The 21,612-nt window shown below is 45.8% G+C and overlaps 3 protein-coding genes across 8 annotated transcripts; 2 read left to right on the top strand and 1 right to left on the bottom strand.

Annotated features, from left to right (window-relative positions):
• Nucleotides 1-972: 972 nt before the first annotated feature.
• CCDC137 (coiled-coil domain containing 137) lies at nucleotides 973-7,760 on the bottom strand. Of its 2 annotated transcripts, none has more exons than XM_081180966.1 (6): nucleotides 7,613-7,760; nucleotides 6,347-6,452; nucleotides 4,365-4,560; nucleotides 3,165-3,247; nucleotides 1,841-1,920; nucleotides 973-1,557 (listed from the first exon to the last, which is right to left on the bottom strand). In XM_081180966.1, the coding sequence occupies exons 2-6, from the start codon at nucleotides 6,399-6,401 to the stop codon at nucleotides 1,345-1,347; spliced, it is 627 nt and encodes a 208-aa protein (XP_081037092.1). In that variant the 5' UTR covers nucleotides 6,402-6,452; nucleotides 7,613-7,760; the 3' UTR covers nucleotides 973-1,344. The 2 variants fall into 2 exon arrangements, with proteins under 2 accessions (XP_081037092.1, XP_081037091.1); XM_081180965.1 differs by having other exon boundaries at nucleotides 6,347-6,468; nucleotides 7,632-7,760.
• Nucleotides 7,761-7,889: 129 nt separating this feature from the next.
• On the top strand, nucleotides 7,890-10,846 carry OXLD1 (oxidoreductase like domain containing 1). The gene is made up of 2 exons (XM_081180969.1): nucleotides 7,890-8,035; nucleotides 10,091-10,846. The coding sequence occupies exons 1-2, from the start codon at nucleotides 7,937-7,939 to the stop codon at nucleotides 10,535-10,537; spliced, it is 546 nt and encodes a 181-aa protein (XP_081037095.1). The 5' UTR covers nucleotides 7,890-7,936; the 3' UTR covers nucleotides 10,538-10,846.
• Nucleotides 10,847-11,529: 683 nt separating this feature from the next.
• Nucleotides 11,530-20,786, top strand: PDE6G (phosphodiesterase 6G). Of its 5 annotated transcripts, none has more exons than XM_081180974.1 (4): nucleotides 11,530-13,526; nucleotides 16,047-16,253; nucleotides 19,677-19,717; nucleotides 20,529-20,786. In XM_081180974.1, exons 2-4 carry the CDS (start codon nucleotides 16,108-16,110, stop codon nucleotides 20,603-20,605), a joined length of 264 nt encoding a protein of 87 aa, XP_081037100.1. In that variant the 5' UTR covers nucleotides 11,530-13,526; nucleotides 16,047-16,107; the 3' UTR covers nucleotides 20,606-20,786. The 5 variants fall into 5 exon arrangements, with proteins under 5 accessions (XP_081037100.1, XP_081037097.1, XP_081037101.1 ...); XM_081180971.1 differs by lacking the exon at nucleotides 11,530-13,526 and adding an exon at nucleotides 14,485-15,033; XM_081180975.1 differs by lacking the exon at nucleotides 11,530-13,526 and adding an exon at nucleotides 14,992-15,094.
• The last annotated feature ends 826 nt before the right edge of the window (nucleotides 20,787-21,612 follow it).

Raw genomic sequence — 21,612 nt, 5'->3', positions numbered from 1 at the left:
TGTTGAGCTTGCGTTGAATACAGTGGTACCTTGGTTCTAGAACTTAATCTGTTCCGGGAGTCCGTTCGACTCCCGAAACCATTCAAAAACCAAAGTGCGGCTTCCGATCAGCTGCAGAAGCTTCCTGCACTCAATCAGAAGCCACAGAAGCCGCATTGGGCACTCGGCTTCCGAAAAACGTTCACCACAAACCGGAACAATTGCGGCTTTCGGGAGCCAAGCCGTTTGGGAACCCAGGTACTACTGTATACACTTCCAGAGTTAACGCTAAATACATTGCTTCTGGTAAATGAGCCACCATAGCCACTAGATGGCTGTGAAAATTTGTGTCCCAGGCTTTTTAGACTCATATACCCATGTACTGGGACGCGGGTGCCGCTGTGGGTTAAACCACAGAGCCTAGGACTTGCCGATCAGGTGGTCAGCGGTTCGAATCCCTGTGACGGGGTGAGCTCCCGTTGCTCGGTCCCTGCTCCTGCCAACCTAGCAGTTTGAAAGCACGTCAAAGTGCAAATAGATAAATAGGTACCGCTCCAGCGGGAAGATAAACACCAGAGAAGTAGATAGGAAAAATGTGCATATTACCAGTGTAATATTAAACAGAACAATTTCTGACCACCTTCCAGCCACAAGAGGAAGACCAAGCTGGGAAGAAATGTATCTTAAACCCTAAATAGCTTTGCTTGGCAATCCTCGTTCTCCTTTCACATCTTATTTATCTTTGTGCCAGTGCATTGAGAGTGGGAGCAAAATGTGTTTCTCCAACTTTGTTGGGGAATATATGGATGCAGAGTTGCGCTGGACAGTAAGCAGCAAAATACAGAACTTGCCGCTGATACTGAAAGAGGGGGAATAACTGAGCACTGGGCCTTTCATAACCTTCAAAATCAAATGAGACCATTTTGCTTTGTTGTTATTTTCAGGGTGCTATTTTCATTCCGCATTCCTCTGCCAAATGGCTGCATCAGTGGATAATATAAATATATTTATTCGGTGTAATTGCCTCCGAGACCATTCCCATACTAGTCCTTCTACTCTGAATCCCAGAGGAAAATTAAGAGAAGATTGCAGAACCCCCAAGTTGCTAAGATCACTAGGCATGAAGTTCCAAGGTTGAGTCTAGAAAAATTCCACTGTATACACTTCGCTCTGCTTCTGGAAGTAGCAGACGACCGCCATATTGCCCAATGTGTACAACACCAGTCAATCTTGCTGGTCCAGATGGCTTGATGTGGTCATCCAAAAAGAGGATCGTTTAAATACACCGCCATCTTGGCTGCTGCTCTGCCCTTGTATTAAAATGTTTCTTCCTGTTTTCTGGCACAGTGGAAGCATTCTGACATCTCAGACGGGCTTCTTTAGTTTGTCAATAGCAAGCTGACTTTCAGCCATTTGCTGCTGCTTGCGTTTCTTTATGTCCCGGTAAGCTTGGACAACCCTTTCTCTTTCCTCCTGCATGATCCTCTGGCGAGCAAGGGATGTGTGGAACACTTTTGGAGTAGAGGGTGTCCCACTGGAGCCCAAGAGAGATGTCAGCAGAAGCTCCTTCTTGCCGGCCTGGAATGTAAGAGAGATTGGTTCAAGTTAAAGAAGCACACAGAGGAAAGAGGTTATAGATTGAGTATGATCATGAACACTGAACCAGCTTACAGAAAACAAACAAACCCTGAAATACCCGAATCTCTGATACAGCTAGTTTGATAATAGTATTGCTAACACCAAGTCGGTGTTCTTCCCAAGCTTTGCTACCGATCGTGTAAAATTACTTCCTGTATAGGTAGCAGGGTCACTGGCAAAGTTAGAAGACAGAGATAGAATTTCATGCAGCTACATAACTTACCTTGTCTTTGACAACACTCTTTCTAGGTTTCGCTGTAATTGTTGGGGGCTGTTCAGCAACCTCACCAAACTTCACCGAGTCTGAAAGGCATGGCAAAGAGGTAAGCTCCAAGGGACTGAATTGAGATGGAGATAGCACTAAAATAGATATATTCTCCTCCCGTAATATCCCATTTAGCAGCCTGAAGTCCAGTCTAGAGGCCAACACAGCCACTCCCATTTGTCATGTCACAGCAAAGAACAAGTGGCTTTCCGTCCTGTACGTTAATCACCACAGTACACAGCAACAGAGACTACGGTTCAGCTCCCATTCAAATGTACCTGTCCCTATTACAAAATTCAACACAATGCAATTACACTTTTATATATTTCAGCTGGGAATTTGTTGCTTTGGACATAAAGGTGTGCCCAAAAAAGCAGGTGTCCAAACTTTGGAAGTGGAGCTGGAACCAAGCTTCCTCTTGACAATAGATTTGCTTGATAGCAAAGACCACCAGGCTTTGGCTTTTAATTATCTGGTTTCTTCAGTGCTTGGGATGTTTTAGTCCTGCCTTTTAAAAATATGAAAAAGTTTCCGTTTTTATTCTGTTTCAGCTTTATGTTGATTTTACTGCATGTGTTATTTATTTATTTGTTGTTATTACATTTGTTTAAGAAAGCGACTAATGAGTAACAACAACAACAACTGACAGAGAGACTGGTGGTTCAATTGATGAAAGTGTTTGCAGTGCTAAAAACTCCCAACACCAGCTCTCCATGGCTGGATGCTGCAGCAGATGGCATGTAGCTTAAGGGTGCATTCATTTTCCAATCCTGCTTGGCTGTGTGTGTGTGTGTGTGTGTGTGTGTGTGGAATGTTAGGTGTTTTTAAATCCTGAGTGGGGATTTTGCACCAGAAGAGCGGGATAATAAATAATACGCAAATGATTTAACATATCACTATAAACAGTGATATGCTAAATCAACTTTCTGTTCCCACACAAACTGCAAGTTTTTGTTTTATAAAGTACAAAGAAAGATACTTTTTGAGTTGAACTTAGACTACAGCCTTATGAAGATCCAGACAAATCCCATAATCCAAAGCAATTGTGTATCCTGTTGTAACATAAGTCAACACCACAATCCTTCTCCTCAGTATGAAATTCTCAATATCCAGATAAATAAATGCACACTCAAAGCACCCCTTGAAAAAAAATATACATGCAGGAAACATCAAGAAAGATGTGGTGGTTTTCAAACCCTTGGAATTCTGTAGCAGAGATTTGGGGTGTTCTGGAACTCTGAAGAAAGCCAAAAAGCCATACATTGAAAAATACTTCCCCTACCTTTGAGAAAGTCTTTCTCCAGCAATGCTGCTTTTTTCTCCTCTTTCTTCCTACGGATTTTATCCAGCTTCTTCTTCTGAAAACTAGAAAGCAAGTTTTGTTGAAGAAAGGATGCAACAGGAGCTGTACACACGAATTTCAACGGAGGATGAAGGGAATACAATTCAGAGCCCCAATCAGAGCAAAGAGGGCTACAAAGATACTGTGTCAATAAAAGGCATTGTGTACCTGGCTATTGGCCACCTGCGGCCAAGTGCAGATGCCTGGGTACCAGGATGGTGCCTGACATCTCCACCACCTGGAGGTGCATGCCTGAACCGTTTGCACACACTAATACCACATCCCGTAGAATTCTATCAGTTATATTTTATCTGCACAATTGGAATGAATTTTAGGAACCAAATTGCTTTTTCTGTGCTGCCTGAGCTGGAGCGGTGAAGAACGTTAACAGTTTGTTGTTGCAGCTTGCCTTCACTTACCCCACCCCACTGCCTTGCTCACAGTTGTGAAGAATATTCTTACATTATGAATAGTCTGTGTCACATTAAGAAAAAGAGGTAGGAAGAGGCCAATATCTATTTGGGCTGTCCCTGGATCAAGTGACTTTTCTTCTTTAAGTTCTCAAAGTTCTTACCCTAGCTCAAGGTTGTCATCTGAACTAGCCAGATGTTTAACTGAGAATCAATCACAGTCAGCCCATCATTTGAAAAATAAGACTTTAGAGCCATCTTGCCCCAAAATGGCAATGAGACATTTCATTTTGGTGACAGTAAGCTTGGTTTAAGGAGCCATTTGGCACCTAGCTTATATATCTGAGTTTCCAACATTAGCTGCAAACTAAGGACGTGGGTGGCGCTGTGGGTTAAACCACAGAGCCTAGGGCTTGCCGATAAGAAGGTTGGCGGTTCAAATCCCCGCGACGGGGTGAGCTCCCGTTGCTCGGTCCCTGCTCCTGCCAACCTAGCAGTTTGAAAGCACGTCAAATTGCAAGTAGATAAACAGGTACCGCTCCGGTGGGAAGGTAAACAGCATTTCCATGCGCTGCTCTGGTTCGCCAGAAGTGGCTTAGTCATGCTGGCCTCATGACCTGGAAGCTGTACATCGGCTCCCTTGGCCCATAAAGTGAGATGAGCACTGCAACCCGAGTCTACGACTGGACCTAATGGTCAGGGGTCCCTTTACCTAAGGGATCAAGCTTACTCTTTCTTCCTCTGGGACTTTTCTGGGACTGGCTCTTCTTTTTCAGGTTCACGCTGCAGCTGGTATTTGGTAAGGAACATCACATGCTGAGTTTCCCGCTCAATGCGCCCGATGTAAGTAGAATCTCCCTCTCCTTTTCGCCGCTTGAATTTTGGCACAGGTATGTCACCCTCCGGTATATGACCTGGTTGCTTCTCTGAGATGAAAACACAAACTATTACAGTCTTACTGTGCCCAACAGCACCCAGAGAAATAAAGCAAGATGAAGACAAAAAACCCTTTATTTCTCTGGCCCTCTGCAAAACAAAAATAGACAAGCACAATGTCTATTTGACAGTGGTCCAAGCTAGAGCAATCTAACATACTTCTGTGGGGCATAAATGGGTGTCACACCATGTCCAACCACCCTAGATTTCCCCACCCCCAAAATGTCACAGTCCTGGTGCTAGCTAGGAGGACTGGCTCCGCAACTGAATATGGGATCAAATTACATTGGAATCCATTAACTTCCCAATATAGCATGTGTTTTTTGCATTGATTGCGGCTAATGGATTGAAGTTGAATCCTGACAAGACAGAAGTACTGTTTTTGGGGGACAGGGGGCGGGCTGGTGTGGAGAACTCCCTGGTCCTGAATGGGGTAACTGTGCCCCTGAAGGACCAGGTGCGTAGCCTGGGAGTCATTTTGGACTCACAGCTGTCCATGGAGGCGCAGGTCAATTCTGTATCCAAGGCAGCTGTCTACCAACTCCACCTGGTACGCAGGCTGAGACCCTACCTGCCCGCTGACTGTCTGGCCAGAGTGGTGCATGCTCTAGTTATCTCCCGCTTGGACTACTGCAATGCGCTCTACGTGGGGCTACCTTTGAAGGTGACTCGGAAACTACAACTAATCCAGAATGCGGCAGCTAGACTGGTGACTGGGGGCGGCCGCCGAGACCACATAACACCGGTCTTGAAAGACCTACATTGGCTCCCAGTACGTTTCCGAGCACAATTCAAAGTGTTGGTGTTGACCTTTAAAGCCCTAAACGGCTTCGGCCCAGTATACCTGAAGGAGCGTCTCCACCCCCATCGTTCTGCCCGGACACTGAGGTCCAGCGCCGAGGGCCTTCTGGCGGTTCCCTCATTGCGAGAAGCGAAGCTACAGGGAACCAGGCAGAGGGCCTTTTCGGTGGTGGCGCCCGCCCTGTGGAATGCCCTCCCATCGGATGTCAAGGTGATGGACAACTACCTGACATTCAGAAAACATCTTAAGGCGGCCCTATTCAGGGAAGCTTTTAATGTATGATATTTTAGTGTTTTTTGGTTTCTGTGGAAGCCGCCCAGAGTGGCTGGGGAAACCCAGGCAGATGGGCGGGGTACAAATAATAAATTATTATTATTATTATTATTATTATTACAGAGCTCCTTAGAGCAGATAGCTGCTGGCCCTCTGCCATAAGCAGGCAACGGATGCTGTTGCCAAAAGACAAATGGATTGGCAATGAGTTATTTATTTCCTTAATAAATTTACACCCAGTTTTCATGAAAACAAATCCACAACAGTTATGCTGTTACTGACTGATCAACTCCCCATGCCAAAGCTTAATGAACTGAAAGTTGCAGAGGGACGTATTGTGCTATTATGGTAAAGAGACAGTAATCCTAGAATTGTAGAGTTGGAAGGGACCCTGAGGATCACCTAGTCCAGGCATTCCCAACCTGCAGCCCTCCAGATGTTTTGGCCTACAAATCCCATGATCCCTAGCTAACAGGACCAGTGGTCAGGAATGATGGGAATTGTAGTCCAAAACTTCTGGAGGGCCGAAGGTTGGGGATGCCTGATCTAGTCCACCCCCCTGCAATGCACAAATATGCAGCTGTCCCATATAGGGATCGAACCTGCAACCTAGGTGTTATCAGAACCATGCTCTAACCAACTGAGCTATCAGAGTTGGGTCCATAGTGTATGTTGGAAAAACATGAAGACTGCTTTTTTACCCTTTTTCTTTTTCTTCTTGCTCTTGGGGTTCTTTAATTCATTACGGCTCCTCATTATTTCCCGCAACCGAAAAGGAATTTCTTGCTCATCCAGGCACTGAGTTTTCTTCTTCTTAATTTGTCTACAGGGTTTTAAAGGGGGGGGGTGTTACAGGCAAGGTTGTAGAGCTTGTTTCAACAATAGCTACCACCAATTAAAATTTCAAAATGCCTTATGGTAAGTACGACCAGAAGACCAGCTTGAATGACAGGTTTAGAGCAGCTGTCCATCACACAGGCAACTAGCAGGCAAAAGCTTGTGCTCACAATTTCACAGGCTGCTCCATATTAGAATGTCAAGGTTACACCATCTGTACGGGGCAGCTACAACAATGCCCACATACAGGACAGCTGCAACAGCATCATTTATTACATCGTGACATCAATGTTCTAAGCAGGGGTACCTAGTATATGCCCCTCCAGATGTTGAAGGCTAAAACTCCCATAACCTCTGACAAGCAACAGAAATTGGGAAGCCAAGACCTGAAGGGAAACAGGGTAAGCACTCCTGGTATAAAGTGGCAATTGATTACATTTACCCGAAAGCAACACAAGATTAGGATAATAGTTATAGTTTAGCAACACCTGGAGGGTGTTTATATATACAGTGGTACCTCGGGTTAAGAACTTAATTCATTCCAGAGGTCCCTTCTTAACCTGAAATTGCTCTTAACCTGAGGTACCACTTTAGCTAATGGGGCCTCCTGCTGCCGCCGCATGATTTCAGTTCTCATCCTGAAGCAAAGTTCTTAACCTGAAGCACTATTTCTGGGTTAGCGGAGTATGTTACTTGAAGCGTATGTAACCTGAGGCACCACTGTATGTCGAACACTGAGCACTGAGTCTACTACTACTGATCATCTGAATAAAAAACAATGAACCTCAAGCTTGACCTCAAGTTTAAGCCGCACCCATCCCGAGTACAGTATTAAAGCAAGTTTTGTTGCGTGAGTTTTGGTGATCTTGAGCCGGGTTCCAGATGCAGCTGACATTCCCAGTGCCAAAAAAAGAGAGAAAGAAACCCGAAAGGCACGCTTACCCCACTACCGCGAAGCCTACAACCGAAACCCGACATCGGCCCGCTTTTTAAGCAAGCCGCTTAAAAATCTTTCAATCCTCAACTCCGCGTCTGCGATAAGGAGGGTGATGCGCATCACGCGGGCCTACCTCACAGGGCTGTTGTTTGCTAGCACCCCCCCCCGGACAACGCGCACACCGAAACATCACCGGCGGGATAAACACTCACCTGCCCCTTGGAGCAGCCCCTTCCCGCGAGGCGGTGGCAGCAGGCGCCACCTGCGTCCGCACCTTCCTTTTGCCCATCGCGCCTCTTCTTTCCTTTCCGCTTCACCCACGTGCGCCAGCTCTACTTCCGGTGCCCTCCCTTTGCCTGCTTCCCATTGGCTGTGTTCTTTTTTTCACACGCCCACCGTTTGACATCTCGTCGTTCCCCTCCCTCGAGGTCGCTGAGGCCATTGGCCGAGAGAGATGCCAGTCTCGGCGCCCGGCGCAGGGACGGGGCGTGGCTTCTTCCCAGGCAATCCGGAGCTGATGTTGATGCTGCTGTTAGTGGGCGCCCTCCGCTGCAGCCGGTGGCTGGCCGGGTCTCAGGCTGCAGCAGCAGCAGCGGCCGGGCGCTCGCCGGGGAAGGTGAGGGGGTCGCTCTTGCCCGCGAACGGAGAAGCTGCTGGGAGGAGGCAAAGGGAGAGAGCAGCCGGGAGTCAGCTGTGCCTAAAATGCCCGCTTGAAGAGGCACCCCGCTTTTCCCTTTCGCTTTTTAGAGTTACAGGCCTCAGGCGATGGCTTGTGTTTTGTTTATAGGGCGCCACAGCAAATAGCAATAATGTTGTGGCGACTGTTTCTAGAAGGGGATTTGTGAGCTGCTCCACCATGAAAGACTCTGATCACAATTATTATTACCCTTATTATTATTGTTATTATCATAATGGTCATCATTATCATTATTTTTTTGTACCCTGCCCAGTGTTTTTATTCTAGAAAAAAGGGGCCGGTACTCACCATTAAGTTGCTACACTTAGTGCCACATTTTAAACCAGTGTTTTTCTTCTAGAAAAGGTGCTGTGTAGCCCCATAAAAAAAGAAAGCACTGATCCTGCCTATCTGACTGGGTTGCCATAGCCGCTCTAGGCAGCTTCCGTTATCATCATCATTATCATTACAGTCAAACCTTGGTTCCTAAACAACTCTGTTATCATATGTTTTGATTCCCAGATGCCGAAAACCCGGAAGTAAATGTTCCGGTTTTCGAACATGTTTTGGAACCCAAATGTCCGGTGTGGCTTCCACTTTAGTGCAAGAAGCTCCTACTTTGGAGGTCTTTAAGCAGAGGCTTGACAACCATATGTCAGGAGTGCTCTGATGGTGTTTCCTGCTTGGCAGGGGGTTGGACTCGATGGCCCTTGTGGTCTCTTCCAACTCTATGATTCTATGATTCTATTCTATGATTCTATGATAAGCTCTCGCAACCATCGGAAGCCGTGCCTCAGTTGTCAAACGTTTTGGAAGCCGAACATTATTCCAGAACGGATTACATTCGACAACCAAGGTTTGACTGTATTTTATTTGTACCCTGCCTAGTGTTTTTCTTCTAAAAGGGGGGGGGGGGCACTACTTACCATGAAGTTGTTACAGTAAGCACCACATTTTTAACCAGTGTTTTTCTTCTAGAAAAAAATAGTCCTGGTACTGCATACCCCCATAAAAAGGCACTCACCCTGCCCACCTGACTGGTATGCCCCAGCCACTCTGGGCAGCTTCCAACATATACAAAAGCATATTGAAATACTAAACATTAAGAACTTCCCAATACAGGGCTGCCTTAAGATGTCTTCTGAAGGTTGTGTAGTACTTTATCTCCTTGACACTTGATGGGAGAGCCTTCTACTCAGCTACAATAGCCCTAGATGTTTCTCCAAGTCCTCAGTATCCCCCAACCCACAGCGTCCATGGATCGGGGTGGTGGGAGTTGGAAGTCCGGTAACAACACCTGGAGGACCACAGGTTTGCATCTCCCTGTGTGGCGTTCAGTATACATGCATTTGTTGACGCTCCATTTCTGTTCAGACTTCCCACAACACACACTTTATTTACAGGACTTGTTGCCTCAAAACGTGATAGCTGCTGACTGAGGTGTCTTTAACAGGAGGTTGGGCAGATTCAATGAGGATGGCTGCTTGCCCCAGAGGCAAGACGTATGAGTTTAATATGTTGCAGATTTTAAAACCCTTCGGAGTGTGAATTTGTCATTACTGATACTGCAATTGGGACATACGGTATAACACATGGGTAGGTAGGCAAACTAAGGCCCAGGGGCCGGATCCGGCCCAATCGCCTTTTAAATCCGGCCTGCAGACGGTCCAGGAATCAGCATGTTTTTACATGAGTAGAATGTGTGCTCTTATTTAAAATGCATCTATGGGTTATTTGTGGGGCATAGGAATTTGTTTGTTCTTCTTCTTTTCCCCCAAAATATAGTCCGGCCCCCCACAACGTCGGAGGGACAGTGGACTGGCCCCCTGCTGAAAAAGTTTGCTGACCCCTGGTATAGCACGTGTTACAAATTTTATGAATAAAATACATGAAATCTGGCAGATCACACCCTGGGATGGATGGGAGGTACTGGAAATAATTGATGGGGATATAGAAAGGGTTTAATCCATTTGTTTATGTTTTTGTTCTTGCTAGGAATGCATCTATCTATTCAGGCACCCGCACAATTGTGGTACTGCAGTGCCTTTGCACAGATCCCATCACAAGTACTTAGTTAACATGTGGCGGTTCCCTGCAATGCTGATGGTCGATGGACGGCGGTACATGCACGCAGATGCACAGGGCAATGGTTCCAAAAATACTACTTCCCTGATGGGCAAGGAGCCTAGCTCCAAGGAAGAGGCTGCTTCTTCAGAGGACAAAGATTCTGCTTTTGCCAACCCTCCAACACTTCTCCCCCCCACAAACTGTTGCATGAGTGGATGCCACAACTGTGTGTGGATTGCATACACTGAAGAGCTTCTGAAGTATTACCAGGATGGTGGAGAACAGGCATTAGCAGCTGTGGACAAACACATACAGGATGAGAATATAAAAACGATCTTAAAGATGGAGATCAGATTCCGAATGAAGAAAGACTGAAACCTTTTTAAAAGAAAAACAACAACACTGTCACAGCTACATACCTCATGCCTGGTCTTGGGCCATAATCTATCCTGATTGTTTATTCTCCCTTTTCTGAAGTAGAAGGGGCAAGTCTAATTTTATACAGGAGTCCCAGTATTATTAAGCCTATCGGGATGATATGCAGTCCTAATATTCTGTTAAATTTAAACTACCTGTTCTTAAAAAGATGTCCTTATCCTGTATCCAATGATGATTATTATGTTTAACTGTATTTATTATTTAATAATGAAAAACAATGCTGGTTTAAGATTGGAGTTAAGCCTATCTCAGGTTGGCTGATGACTCTTGTTATGAGTGCCACTCAATAGGATGATAATGTTATTTACTATGACGATTGAAAGTGCTTAAAAAGGTAAAGGTAAAGGACCCCTGACAGTTAAGTCCAGTCATGAATGACTCTGGCGTTGCAGTGCTCATCTCACTTTACTGGCTGAGGGAGCCAACGTTTGTCTGCAGACAGTTTTTCCGGGTTATGTGGCCAGCATGACTAAGCCACTTCTGGAGAAACCAGAGCAGTGCACGGAAACGCCATTTACCTTCCCACTGGAGCGATACCTATTTATCTACTTGCACTTTGACATGCTTTCGAACTGCTAGGTTGGAAGGAGCTGGGATCAAACAATGGGAGCTCACCCCGTCATGGGGATTCAAACCACCGACTTTCCGACCGGCAAGCCCAAGGCTCAGTGGTTTACACCACAGCGCTTAGCCTACATTATTTCAGTAATCCTTATAGCTGCCCTGTTACATAGATTGAGGATGAGCCATAAAAGTGAATGGCTTCCATTGTCCTCTACTTTTCCCCATAAAGGGCCTACAATCAGCAATGCTGCTAAGGATGCAGCAAAGCAATATTGGGCAGGGCAGAGGGCTTGGCAGGTTTTGTCTCCATTTCCAGCAATGCTGCCAATTGTAGCTCTTACTTTGCCCCCTCGATGATAGCATATATTTCTGTGTAATATTATTATTGGGGAGCTGCCTAGTCATGTGATACCTGCGTATAGAGTACTGCCTATGATTGCCAACTGACCACAAAAAAACTGGCAAAACTGGCTCTGTACCTTTAGGATCACTGTTAACTGGCACAAATCTGCCAGTGAACCTTTTTTGCAGAATGAACATTGTGCCTGCTGTTAAAGGAGCCAATTAAAAAGATGGCATTCCTAAAAAAGAGAAATTTCCATTTGGCTGTGTTAATTCCACTTAATTCAGACCAGCTAACAATAGCCTTGCCTCATCGGTAAAAAGCCACAAACTGCATTTCAAAATCCCAGAGAAGGATCTTGTGCAAAGCTTTGTATTTCCTCTGGCCCCTTCTAGAAAAGCAAACCGCCACCCTTGTCCCTGGTTTGCCAGGATAATATCACTTACGATCCTTTCCTAACTCCCTTGCTCTAAAGGATTTCTCAGACAGCCTAATCGCAGGTCACTTTAATGGAACTGCTGAACGTTCCACGAATTACAGCTAGCTAGACTTTAGCAAATAGGATTAAGCTACATTCTGTTAAGTGAACACAGCTGGATCACTTTGTGTACCAACTTTTTTTAAAAAAAATGCTTAATTTGGTGCAAGTGGCGTGAAACTAATTGTACTGAAATTCATTGGTAGGAATTCTTGCCTGTGAGAAAGAAGGACATCAGAAGCCTTTAATTCACCACGCCACCTTATGTTTACACAGACAGCCCTTTGTTTCTGATTCTTGCACAGAGTATAGCTGCAGCTATCTTCTTACTTTAAGATCACCAACTCTTTTTTTTTTTACCAGTTCCCGTGGCAGTACCTCCCAACAGCAACCTGATGGGCATATATTTTAAGGTGCAAAAGCAGGTCAGGACAGGTTTTGTTTTGTTTTCTAGCCAGATGGCAAGCTTACTTTCAGGACATTTTGCTTTGTAATGATCTCTGGTGTAGAGGAACATTTTGCAAGCAATATAGACCATTAGGTGGAAATGGCCTTAGCTCCCTGTAACCTACAGTTTCCTATTGCTCTGCTGAACAGCTGATCATTAAAGGGAACCTCTGTGTATCCTCTTGCACCCTTCTCTGCCCCTGAGTGCAATGCATTGAGAAGTCTTGCCTGCAGCCATCATCTCCCACAGTCACTCAGCACTTGGTTATTGCAGATCTTGTTTTCCAAGTATTCCACAACTGCTGTCTAAACATAGATAACACTTGTATTAGACTACCGGTAATTTGTGTCGTTCTGCTGGATGCCTCCACCCTCCTCTCACTAAGCCTTGCCATTCCTGCCCAAACCATATAAAACAGAAGTGGATGTGCAGCCCCTGCAGGCCCAAATAGGATATTTTGATTTCCTATGGTGACAATGTCTGCTGGCATAGGAGTATATGAGCCAGTGTGGTGTAGTGGTTAAGAGTGGTGGACTCGTAATCTGGTGAACCGGGCTCGCATCTCCACTCCTCCACATGCAGCTGCTGGGTGACCTTGGGCTAGTCACGCTTCTCTGAAGTCTCTCAGCCCCACTCACCTCACAGAGTGTTTGTTGTGGGGGAGGAAGGGAAAGGAGATTGTTAGTCGCTTAGAGACTCCTTAGGGTAGTGATAAAGCGGGATATCAAATCCAAACTCTTCTCTTCTTCTTCAAACTGCACAGAACACCATTGGGCATGTAGTGTCGTGGAAGTGCATTTGTCTACTGGTTCTAGAGGCAACAGGCAGATGCTGAGCCTATCACAATTGATCTGGGAAAATTTCCATACATTTCCCCCACTCCTCATGTTCTGAACATCCAGCCCACAATGTACCTGTCATTGAGGTTGATACCGGCTTAGAAACAAGAGATATAATCCTATTAGGAGGAGCAGAATAAATCTAGCAAACCCCTTTGAAACCTCTCCAGAGTGTTTGCAAGCTAGAGATACACTCACTGGCAGCTCTTAATTCTTGCTGCAGTGGTTCAGGCAAACGTTAACACTGACGTCTGGTGAGTAGCAGACCCCTTATGTTTTTATTTGGCTCCTAGTTACTGACCTGTTTAGTCCACCCAACTTGCCACTTCTGCTTTAATGTGGGTCTCGTTGTGGTTGTATTCCTGGGAGGATAGACCCAGCTATAGTCCCACGGGTGCAACAGACTGTGTGTTGATCAGCCATGTGATGTCACTGGGTAGCTTTGGGCAAATACAGTCATATCTTGGGTTACAGATGCTTCAGGTTGCGTTTTTTCAGGTTACAGACCCGCCGAAACCCAGAAGTACCGGAACGGGTTACTTCCAGGTTTCGGCAGAAGCACATGCGCAGAAGCACTAAACCGCGATTTGCGCATGCGCAGAAGCACTGAATCGCAACCTGCGCATGCGCAGGTGTGCCACTCTGGGTTGCAAATGCTGTGGGTTGCAAACGTGCATCCCGCACGGATCATGTTCGCAACCTGAGCATCCACTGTACTGCCTTTCTGCCATAGGGTGGCTATTAGCATGCATAATATTAATAATTTTATTCTTTGTACCCTGCCTATCTAACTGGGTTGCCCAGTGTCTCTGGGCAGCTTCCAGCAAATATAAAAGCATCATAAAACTGACTGATCCTGCAATGCTATGCATACTGACATGAGAGGAAGTGAGACTTCCAAGGAATAGCAAGGCAGCAAAAATTAAAAATTAAAAATGAACAGCTTTTTGTAGCTTGACGAGACAGCTTGGCGTTGGCAAATAACAATGAAGTTAATGGATACGGGAGCATAAAAGTAGATGTGAGAGTTGTGGCTAATTTTGTATAATTAAACAATGGGGTGAATGTACGCATTTATTTGATTGGCTGCATATATGAATCATAACTTTTTTAATGGTTTGGCTTTTTAGATACAAGGTGTGGGAATCCTCAGAAAAGCAATTAAGATGCTAAATCCTCCCTCATTTGCTAGAATAGATGTGGAATAAATATCATGATCTGGAAAAATTAACATTACTGAGACTGGGAGTAGCAGGGCTATGCAGGATATGCAGCAGTTTTCAGAGAGGGATGGTAATAACTAATGAACAAAAGTAAAACCCTCTCCCCCTGAAATAATAATCCTGTAAACAAGTGCAAATATTAGCAAGCTTGTTTACTGGAGAGCGGGAGAAAAGGTTTAATCAGATTAGCATTTGTTTAGGGATTTATCTATGAACAAAATAAACGCAACAGTGCACCAGACCAATGGCCCATTTATCCTAGTGTCCTAACGACAACAGCCGGCAGCTTTTCTTTGGCTAGGCTGTGCGATCTGCTGAGGGCTCATAAAGCAACAAACCAAATTTAGCTGTCCATTGGGTGCGCATGGGCACATTCTATCTGCACTGCTGTGTGTCAAGTGCATTGCCATGCCAGGTGCGTTTGGCACGCGCCATTCGCCGAGAGTAAACTTCACATGGCACTCTCCTCCTGTGCAACCCCATTCCAGTGTCTTCTTGACCTCATTCCTAGGGATGAAAGTGAAATAGAAAACATCGGGTGAGTTGAACAGGGAGCGGCTTCTACAAGGCCACACCCAGACAAGGCCGAGATAAATCAGGTATTTCCTGGATCCTAGCCAGCTACTTTTTGAACATTATAATCTGAAGTTTCAGATGGAATAATGAGTGTTCCAACATCAAAGCTTGGTCCACACATGGGTTCCAGTCCAAGTGTAGAGATACAGTGGTGCCTCACAAGACGAAATTAATCCGTTCCGCGAGTCTCTTCGTCTTGCGGTTTTTTCGTCTTGCGAAGCACGGCTATTAGCGGCTTAGCGGCTTTAAGAAAAAGGAAACAAACATTTCGTCTTGCGAAGCAAGCCCATAGGGAAATTCGTCTTGTGGAACGATTAAAAAAACAGAAATCTCTTTCGTCTTGCGTGTTTTTCGTCTTGCGAGGCATTCGTCTTGTGAGGTACCACTGTACTTAATTTGTTCCGGAGGTCTGTTCTTAACCTGAAACTGTTCTTAACCTGAAGCACCACTTTAGCTAATGGGACTTCCTGCTGCTGCCGTGCCCCCGGAGCACGATTTCTGTTCTCATCCTGACGCAAAGTTCTTAACCCAAGGTAATATTTCTGGGTTAGCAGAGTCTGTAACCTGAAGCGTATGTAACCCGAAGCGTATGTAACCCAAGGTACCGCTGTATTTCGCTCTGTGCTACTCAAAGAGTGAATGGTGATAAACCTGGAACTGTTATGTATGGAAATATCTGTGAGGAGTTGTGTCTTAGAAGGCAAAAGCATCTTCAGGTGAGTTTGGCTATGCCCCCCTCCTGAAACCCTGCAGAGCCGCTACCAATTAGTATTAACTTCACTGGATTAGATGAGTTAATGGTCTGACTCAGTATATATATTCTGGAGTTAAAGATGTTGCACCTCATTTGTTTCTCTTCTTTGGAACATGAACTCAATATGTGATGGAAGTTCAACAGCTGACGTAATTAGCTGTCCACAGAAAAACTAGACCTGGGAATATAATCCTTTTCCCTCCTTCCTTTCTTCACAACAGATTAAACCACAGGAATCGGAAGCCATATTTGGTGCCACGGTGTTTTCTCTTCACGGCAGCCATGAGCCTCGAACCTCCCAAGCCGGAAATCAAATCGGCCACCAGAGTGACTGGAGGTCCTGCCACCCCCAGAAAAGGACCCCCCAAATTCAAGCAGAGGCAAACCAGGCAGTTTAAAAGCAAGCCACCAAAGAAGGGTGTCCAAGGGTGAGAGATGGAGACGTTACTTGGGTGAAGAGGACTGATTTCATGTTCCTCCAAAAACAGCCAGTGTGGTGTAGTGGTTAAGAGTGGTAGATTCGTAATCTGGTGAATCGGGTTCGCTTCCCCGCCCCTCCACATGCAGCTGCTGGGTGACCTTGGGCCAGTCACACTTCTCTGAAGTCTCTCAGCCTCACTCACCTCACACAGTGTTTGTTGTGGGGGAGGAAGGGAAAGGAGAATGCTAGCCGCTTTGAGACTCCTTAAAGGGAGTGAAAGGCGGGATATCAAAGCCAAACTACTCTTCTTCTTCTTCTTCTTCCCCACCGCTATCAACAGCTAGCATCCCTACCAGTCCAGGAGCAGTTATAAAACCATTGTTTTGTGTATAGGAAACGGGCTACCTGGGGCGTTTTGTCACCTGAGGTGAAATGCCCTGTTGCGTACCCTCCAACATTTCTCCAGTAAAAATAAGAACGTCCCATTCCATAATGATAATTTTACTATTTACATCCCACACATCTTACTGGGTTACCCCAGCCACTCTGGGCAGCTTCCAACACATATAAAAACATAATAAAACATTAAACATTGTTTAAAAAAAACTCCCTATACAGGATTGCCTTCAGATGGCTCTGGAGTTGTAATAACTCCATACCCTCCAACGTTTCTCCAATGAAAATAAGGACATCCTAAGGAAAAGCGGGAAATTCCAGGATCAAATAAAAAACTGGGACGGCTTCTCTAAATCAGGGATGTCCCTGGAAAATAGGACACCTGGAGGGTCTGCTGCTGCCACGCCTGAGATGAGGGCACAAACTCCAGAAGGGCTTCCCCTTGAGACAGGAGGGGAGGTATTCTGCAGAGCTTTGATTCCTTCTCTGCCCCTAGAGGCTGGAGAGACCAGCAGCAAAGCTGGGTGGCAGAACACTCCTGCCACCCCTTGAGTAGGTGCCGCCTGAGGTAACCGCCTCACCCTACTTCATGGGTGGGCCAGCTTTAGAGAACACATTCAGTCTATAGAACACACATTTACTTCCAGTATTAACAGCAGGTTTCAAAAACATTCCTATTTCTCCTCTCCTGCTCCCAGATGACTCAAAATGGGAATTACTGTGTTTGCCACAATGCTAACAAACAATGATTTAGGGTCCCCCAAAATAAAGGAGAACTTTTCTGAGAGTGGAATTCAATGCAATGCTAAGTGGGATATGCAAACAGGGAACAAGGTCTGCTCACACATAAATAACTGTATATTTCCATGTATAAGACTCTATTTCCCCCCAATTTTTTAAAGTTTAAAATTGTCTTATACATGGAACGTTGCAATTAAATATTCTTAATTTTGGGCTCAAAAAATAGGGGTCGTCTTATACATGGAGGTGTCTTATACATGGAAAAATGCGGTACCTTCCTTCTCCTTACTCCCCTCCTTTCTTGCATGTACCCCCATACCTGTCTGGGCATTCTCTCAACCTTCCAGTGCAGATTTATGGGGTACACATGGGCAAGGGAGGCGAAGTTCTGTTGCATGATTGGAACCTGCTCCAGCGGCGTAGCGTGAGTTGTCAGCACCCGGGGCAACGCAAGTAATTTGCGCCCCCTAACCCAGGGCAAGGCAAGTATTTTGCGCCCCCCCTAACCCCTAACCTGCGAGTTGCCGCTGGCGCTGCCGCCCAAACGACGCCACTTGCCCAGAGGAGGAGGGGGGCAGAGAGGCGAGGAAAATGCAACGGCCCAGCAGCTGCAGCAGCACTGGCGGAGGCGGGGCTGTGAGGAGGGGCTGCCTGGTGCGTCCTCCGCGGCGAGCGCTGAGAGCCGCTGCCTGCCGGGCGCCTTTAGCCCAGACGCGCGCACAGCTCGTCGGTTCCGCGAGACATGCGGCTCCGCTACAGCCTGCGCCCGAGGCTCTTCGGCGACTCCGGAGGCAGCGAGCGCGCCCCCCCAGATGTTGCGCCCGGTGCGGCCGGCACCCTTGGCACCCCCCACGCTACGCCACTGACCTGCTCTGCACATGTAACACCTTGAATCCTGCCCTGGGATAACAATTGCCATCCATACACATTTTGGATCCGATGGTATTGGGATTTAAACTAGTGAAGCTATTCAGTTTGCACCCACAAGGAACAGAATGGTTTCTTATGAGTCAGCATGCCAGCCTGCTATGTGGAACAGAAAGCCAGAATGCTGACTCATTAATCAATCTGTTGGTAACGGAGGGGACAGGTCCAATCCTGCTGCTTGTAACATTATTCTCTCTGCCAGCAGATTTTTCTGGCTGGGAACGATTCCTTTACAAGCAGCAGGTTGGAACCTTTCCCATCAGTGAATCTAGTCATTTGTCTATTCAGGAACAAATCTCCTTCACAATACCTCTTCCACGATCATCTTTCTCAATTAAGGAACTCACTTTCTCGCTGCCAAATAGGGCACTAAGTTGGTGATGTGGTGCAAATTGTTATTCTGGGGAAATGGCTGGTCCAGATATTTGACAACGATGCAACGATTAACATGTATAGAAAATACTAAATAAAAAAAAATTCCTTCCAGTAGCACCTTAGAGATCAGCTAAGTTTGTTATTCTTCAGATATCTGAAGAAGTGTGCATGCACACGAAAGCTCATACCGAAAACAAACTTAGTTGGTCTCTTAAGGTGCGACTGGAAGGAATTTTTTTTATTTTGTTTCGTATACGGCAGACTAACACGGCTACCTACCTGTAACTAGAAAATACTGAGCTAGACAAACCACTGGCCTCACTTGCTATGTTCGCTTGGAAATGCAATGTACTTTAATATTCATCCGTCTTGTCTTGTCGGTACTGCAGCAGATAGAACTCAACGATGGCATGCTGAATTGCTTTCGTTTAGGTTTCAAAAGTGCAAGGTTTGCCAGTCCGAGACATGGTTGTAATGTTTACCATGGATCTGGTGTTCTTCTTCTTTTCTTTCTTGATTTGTGCAAATGCAGGTTCTGTGCAAAAGATATTTAGAATATGATTAATATGTCAGGCACCATGGCAATAGCATGCATGTGCCTTTTAGACTGTGTTTCGGTTGTGTCCTGCAAGGAATCTGTGGCAACTTTGCCCAAAGCTAGTGAGGGCTCTGCCATGTATGGAATTATTGAATCAGTGGCTCTCCTGAGACTTAAGCTCTTGCATGGAAAAATCACCAACAGCTCCACGTGGAGCCCTATAAAGAAATTATATCAGGGATAGACCACATGTTGCCCTCTAGATTTTATTGGGCCACAACTCTCACCATCCCTGGTTTTTGGTCAGGTTAGCTGGGGCTGATGGGAGTTGTAGTCCAACATCTGGAGGGCATCACATTGGCCATCCATGGAGTATATAATGTGGAGGAATGATCCGGGTTGGGTGAAAAAGCCAAATGCATCGTAGACTGCTCATTCTCTTTTCCTTTGCAGATTTGGCGATGACATCCCTGGTATGGAGGGCTTGGGAACAGGTACCAAAGATTCCTATTTTTAGCACACCACACCAATCTGCACCTTTGTTAGTACAAAAACTGCCTGGTTTCTCTTTATTGACGTTTTCCGCCTACCAAGGAATCTATGTGTTTTGCCTAAGGATGGAGGCAGGCCTGGGAAGCAGCTTGTGTTTGCATGTCCTGAGATTGTTTCTCCTTCCCAGAAGGCCTTAGTGCAGCCCACTACCTCCATAGCACTTGCAGCACTTTCTTTGCGTGTCTACTAGTGCTACCTCCTGCCATTCATTGGTTGAGGACTGTTTTTAATCGCTCGTCTTGGCATCCCCACTTTTGGGTAAGACCATGCCAACATACCATGCGGTGTTTTGATAGAGTCCCTTCTCTCTAAACACCACTGCACAGAAGCTGAAGTCCTTACTTCACATGAGCTACATTTATGATTATGAATCCCCACAATTGCTTCCTCGACCAGTGTGAGAGCCAGTGTGGTGTAGTGGTTAAGAGTGGCGCCCTTGTAATCTGGTGAACTGGGTTCGTGTCCCCGCTCCTCCACATGCAGCTGCTGGGTGACCTTGGGCTAGTCACACTTCTCTGAAGTCTCTCAGCCTCACTCACCTCACAGAGTGTTTGTTGTGGGGGAGGAAGGGAAAGGAGATTGTGAGCTGGTTTGAGACTCCTTAGGGTAGTGATAAAGCGGGATATCAAATCCAAACTCTTCTTCTTCAGTTGTCACCATAGGCCTTTGGGGCAGATTTCAGCCTAGAAGCACAATGACCTTTGGCAATAAGGATATACATAGGCTGCCCTGATGCTTCTCTCTTTCTTTCAGATATTACTGTGATCTGCCCCTGGGAAGCCTTCAGCCACTTGGAGCTACATGAGCTGGCCCAATATGGCATCATATAAGCACACAGAGGCCAGAAGTGGGGCTGCATGGATATTTGCCTTCCCTCCAGTTGAGGAGGCAGCTTCTGTGACCTTCCTTTTATCTGTGCTCCTAGCCTCTTTAAATCAACCAACTTTGCAGAAATCAGCTCTCAGCCTCAAGCAATTAATAAAACCAAAATAAAACCCAAGTGAGCAAGTATTACGCTTGACTTTATGCTATTGTCTCTATCTGCGATGAACCTCCCATTGCAGCTATAGTTTGCAAAGATAGACATCTTTACATGTTTCTCCATTTTATGACTTCATACCCTCCCAATATTTATCCAATGAAAATAGGGATGTCCCATTCCATAATGATAATTTTACTACTCCACCAGCCACTCTGGGCAGCTTCCAACATATATAAAAACATAACAAAACATTAAACATTTTTTTAAAATTCCTATACAAGATTGCCTTCAGGTGGCTCGGGAGTTGGATAACTCCATACCTTCCAATGTTTCTTCGATGAAAATAGGAACATCCTAAGGAAAAAGCAGGACATTCCAGGATCAAATCAGAAACTAGAATGGGCTTCTGTAAAATAGGGGTTGTCCCTGGAAAATAGGTACACCTGGAGGGTCTGTGTCATTCTCTTCCTTCTTATCTATTCCCTGGAAGTGGAGAAGTGGTGGTAGTGGGGAGGTTTAAAGCAGTTGATGCAATGCGGCTAGCAATCACTGGACCTGGTGGGGCAGTCAAGGAGTTCACCGGATGGAGGGCAAATTTGTTCTGATTTTCTCTCCCTCCTCCCTTGTGAAGATGTTGTGGACACTTAATCAAAGTAAAAAAATACTGGTGGGCCTTGCCTGAGTGACCAGCCTCCTGTGAGCAGATGAACTCATGCAATGAAAGCTATTGCAGCACTTCTTGTTGGACTGAAAGAAGGAAGCACGAGGGCAGGGAGAGAGACTTTATTTGCAACAGGTAACCTTTAAGATGCAGTGTGATATGAGTGGAATACTGCAGTGGAAAGGAGTAAGGTT

The sequence above is a fragment of the Podarcis bocagei genome (assembly GCF_964188305.1).
Source record: "Podarcis bocagei genome assembly, chromosome: 2".
Taxonomy (NCBI): Eukaryota; Metazoa; Chordata; class Lepidosauria; order Squamata; family Lacertidae; genus Podarcis; species Podarcis bocagei.
The sequence above is the reverse complement of the archived record's forward strand: the minus strand, read 5'-3'. Positions and strand labels throughout refer to the sequence as shown.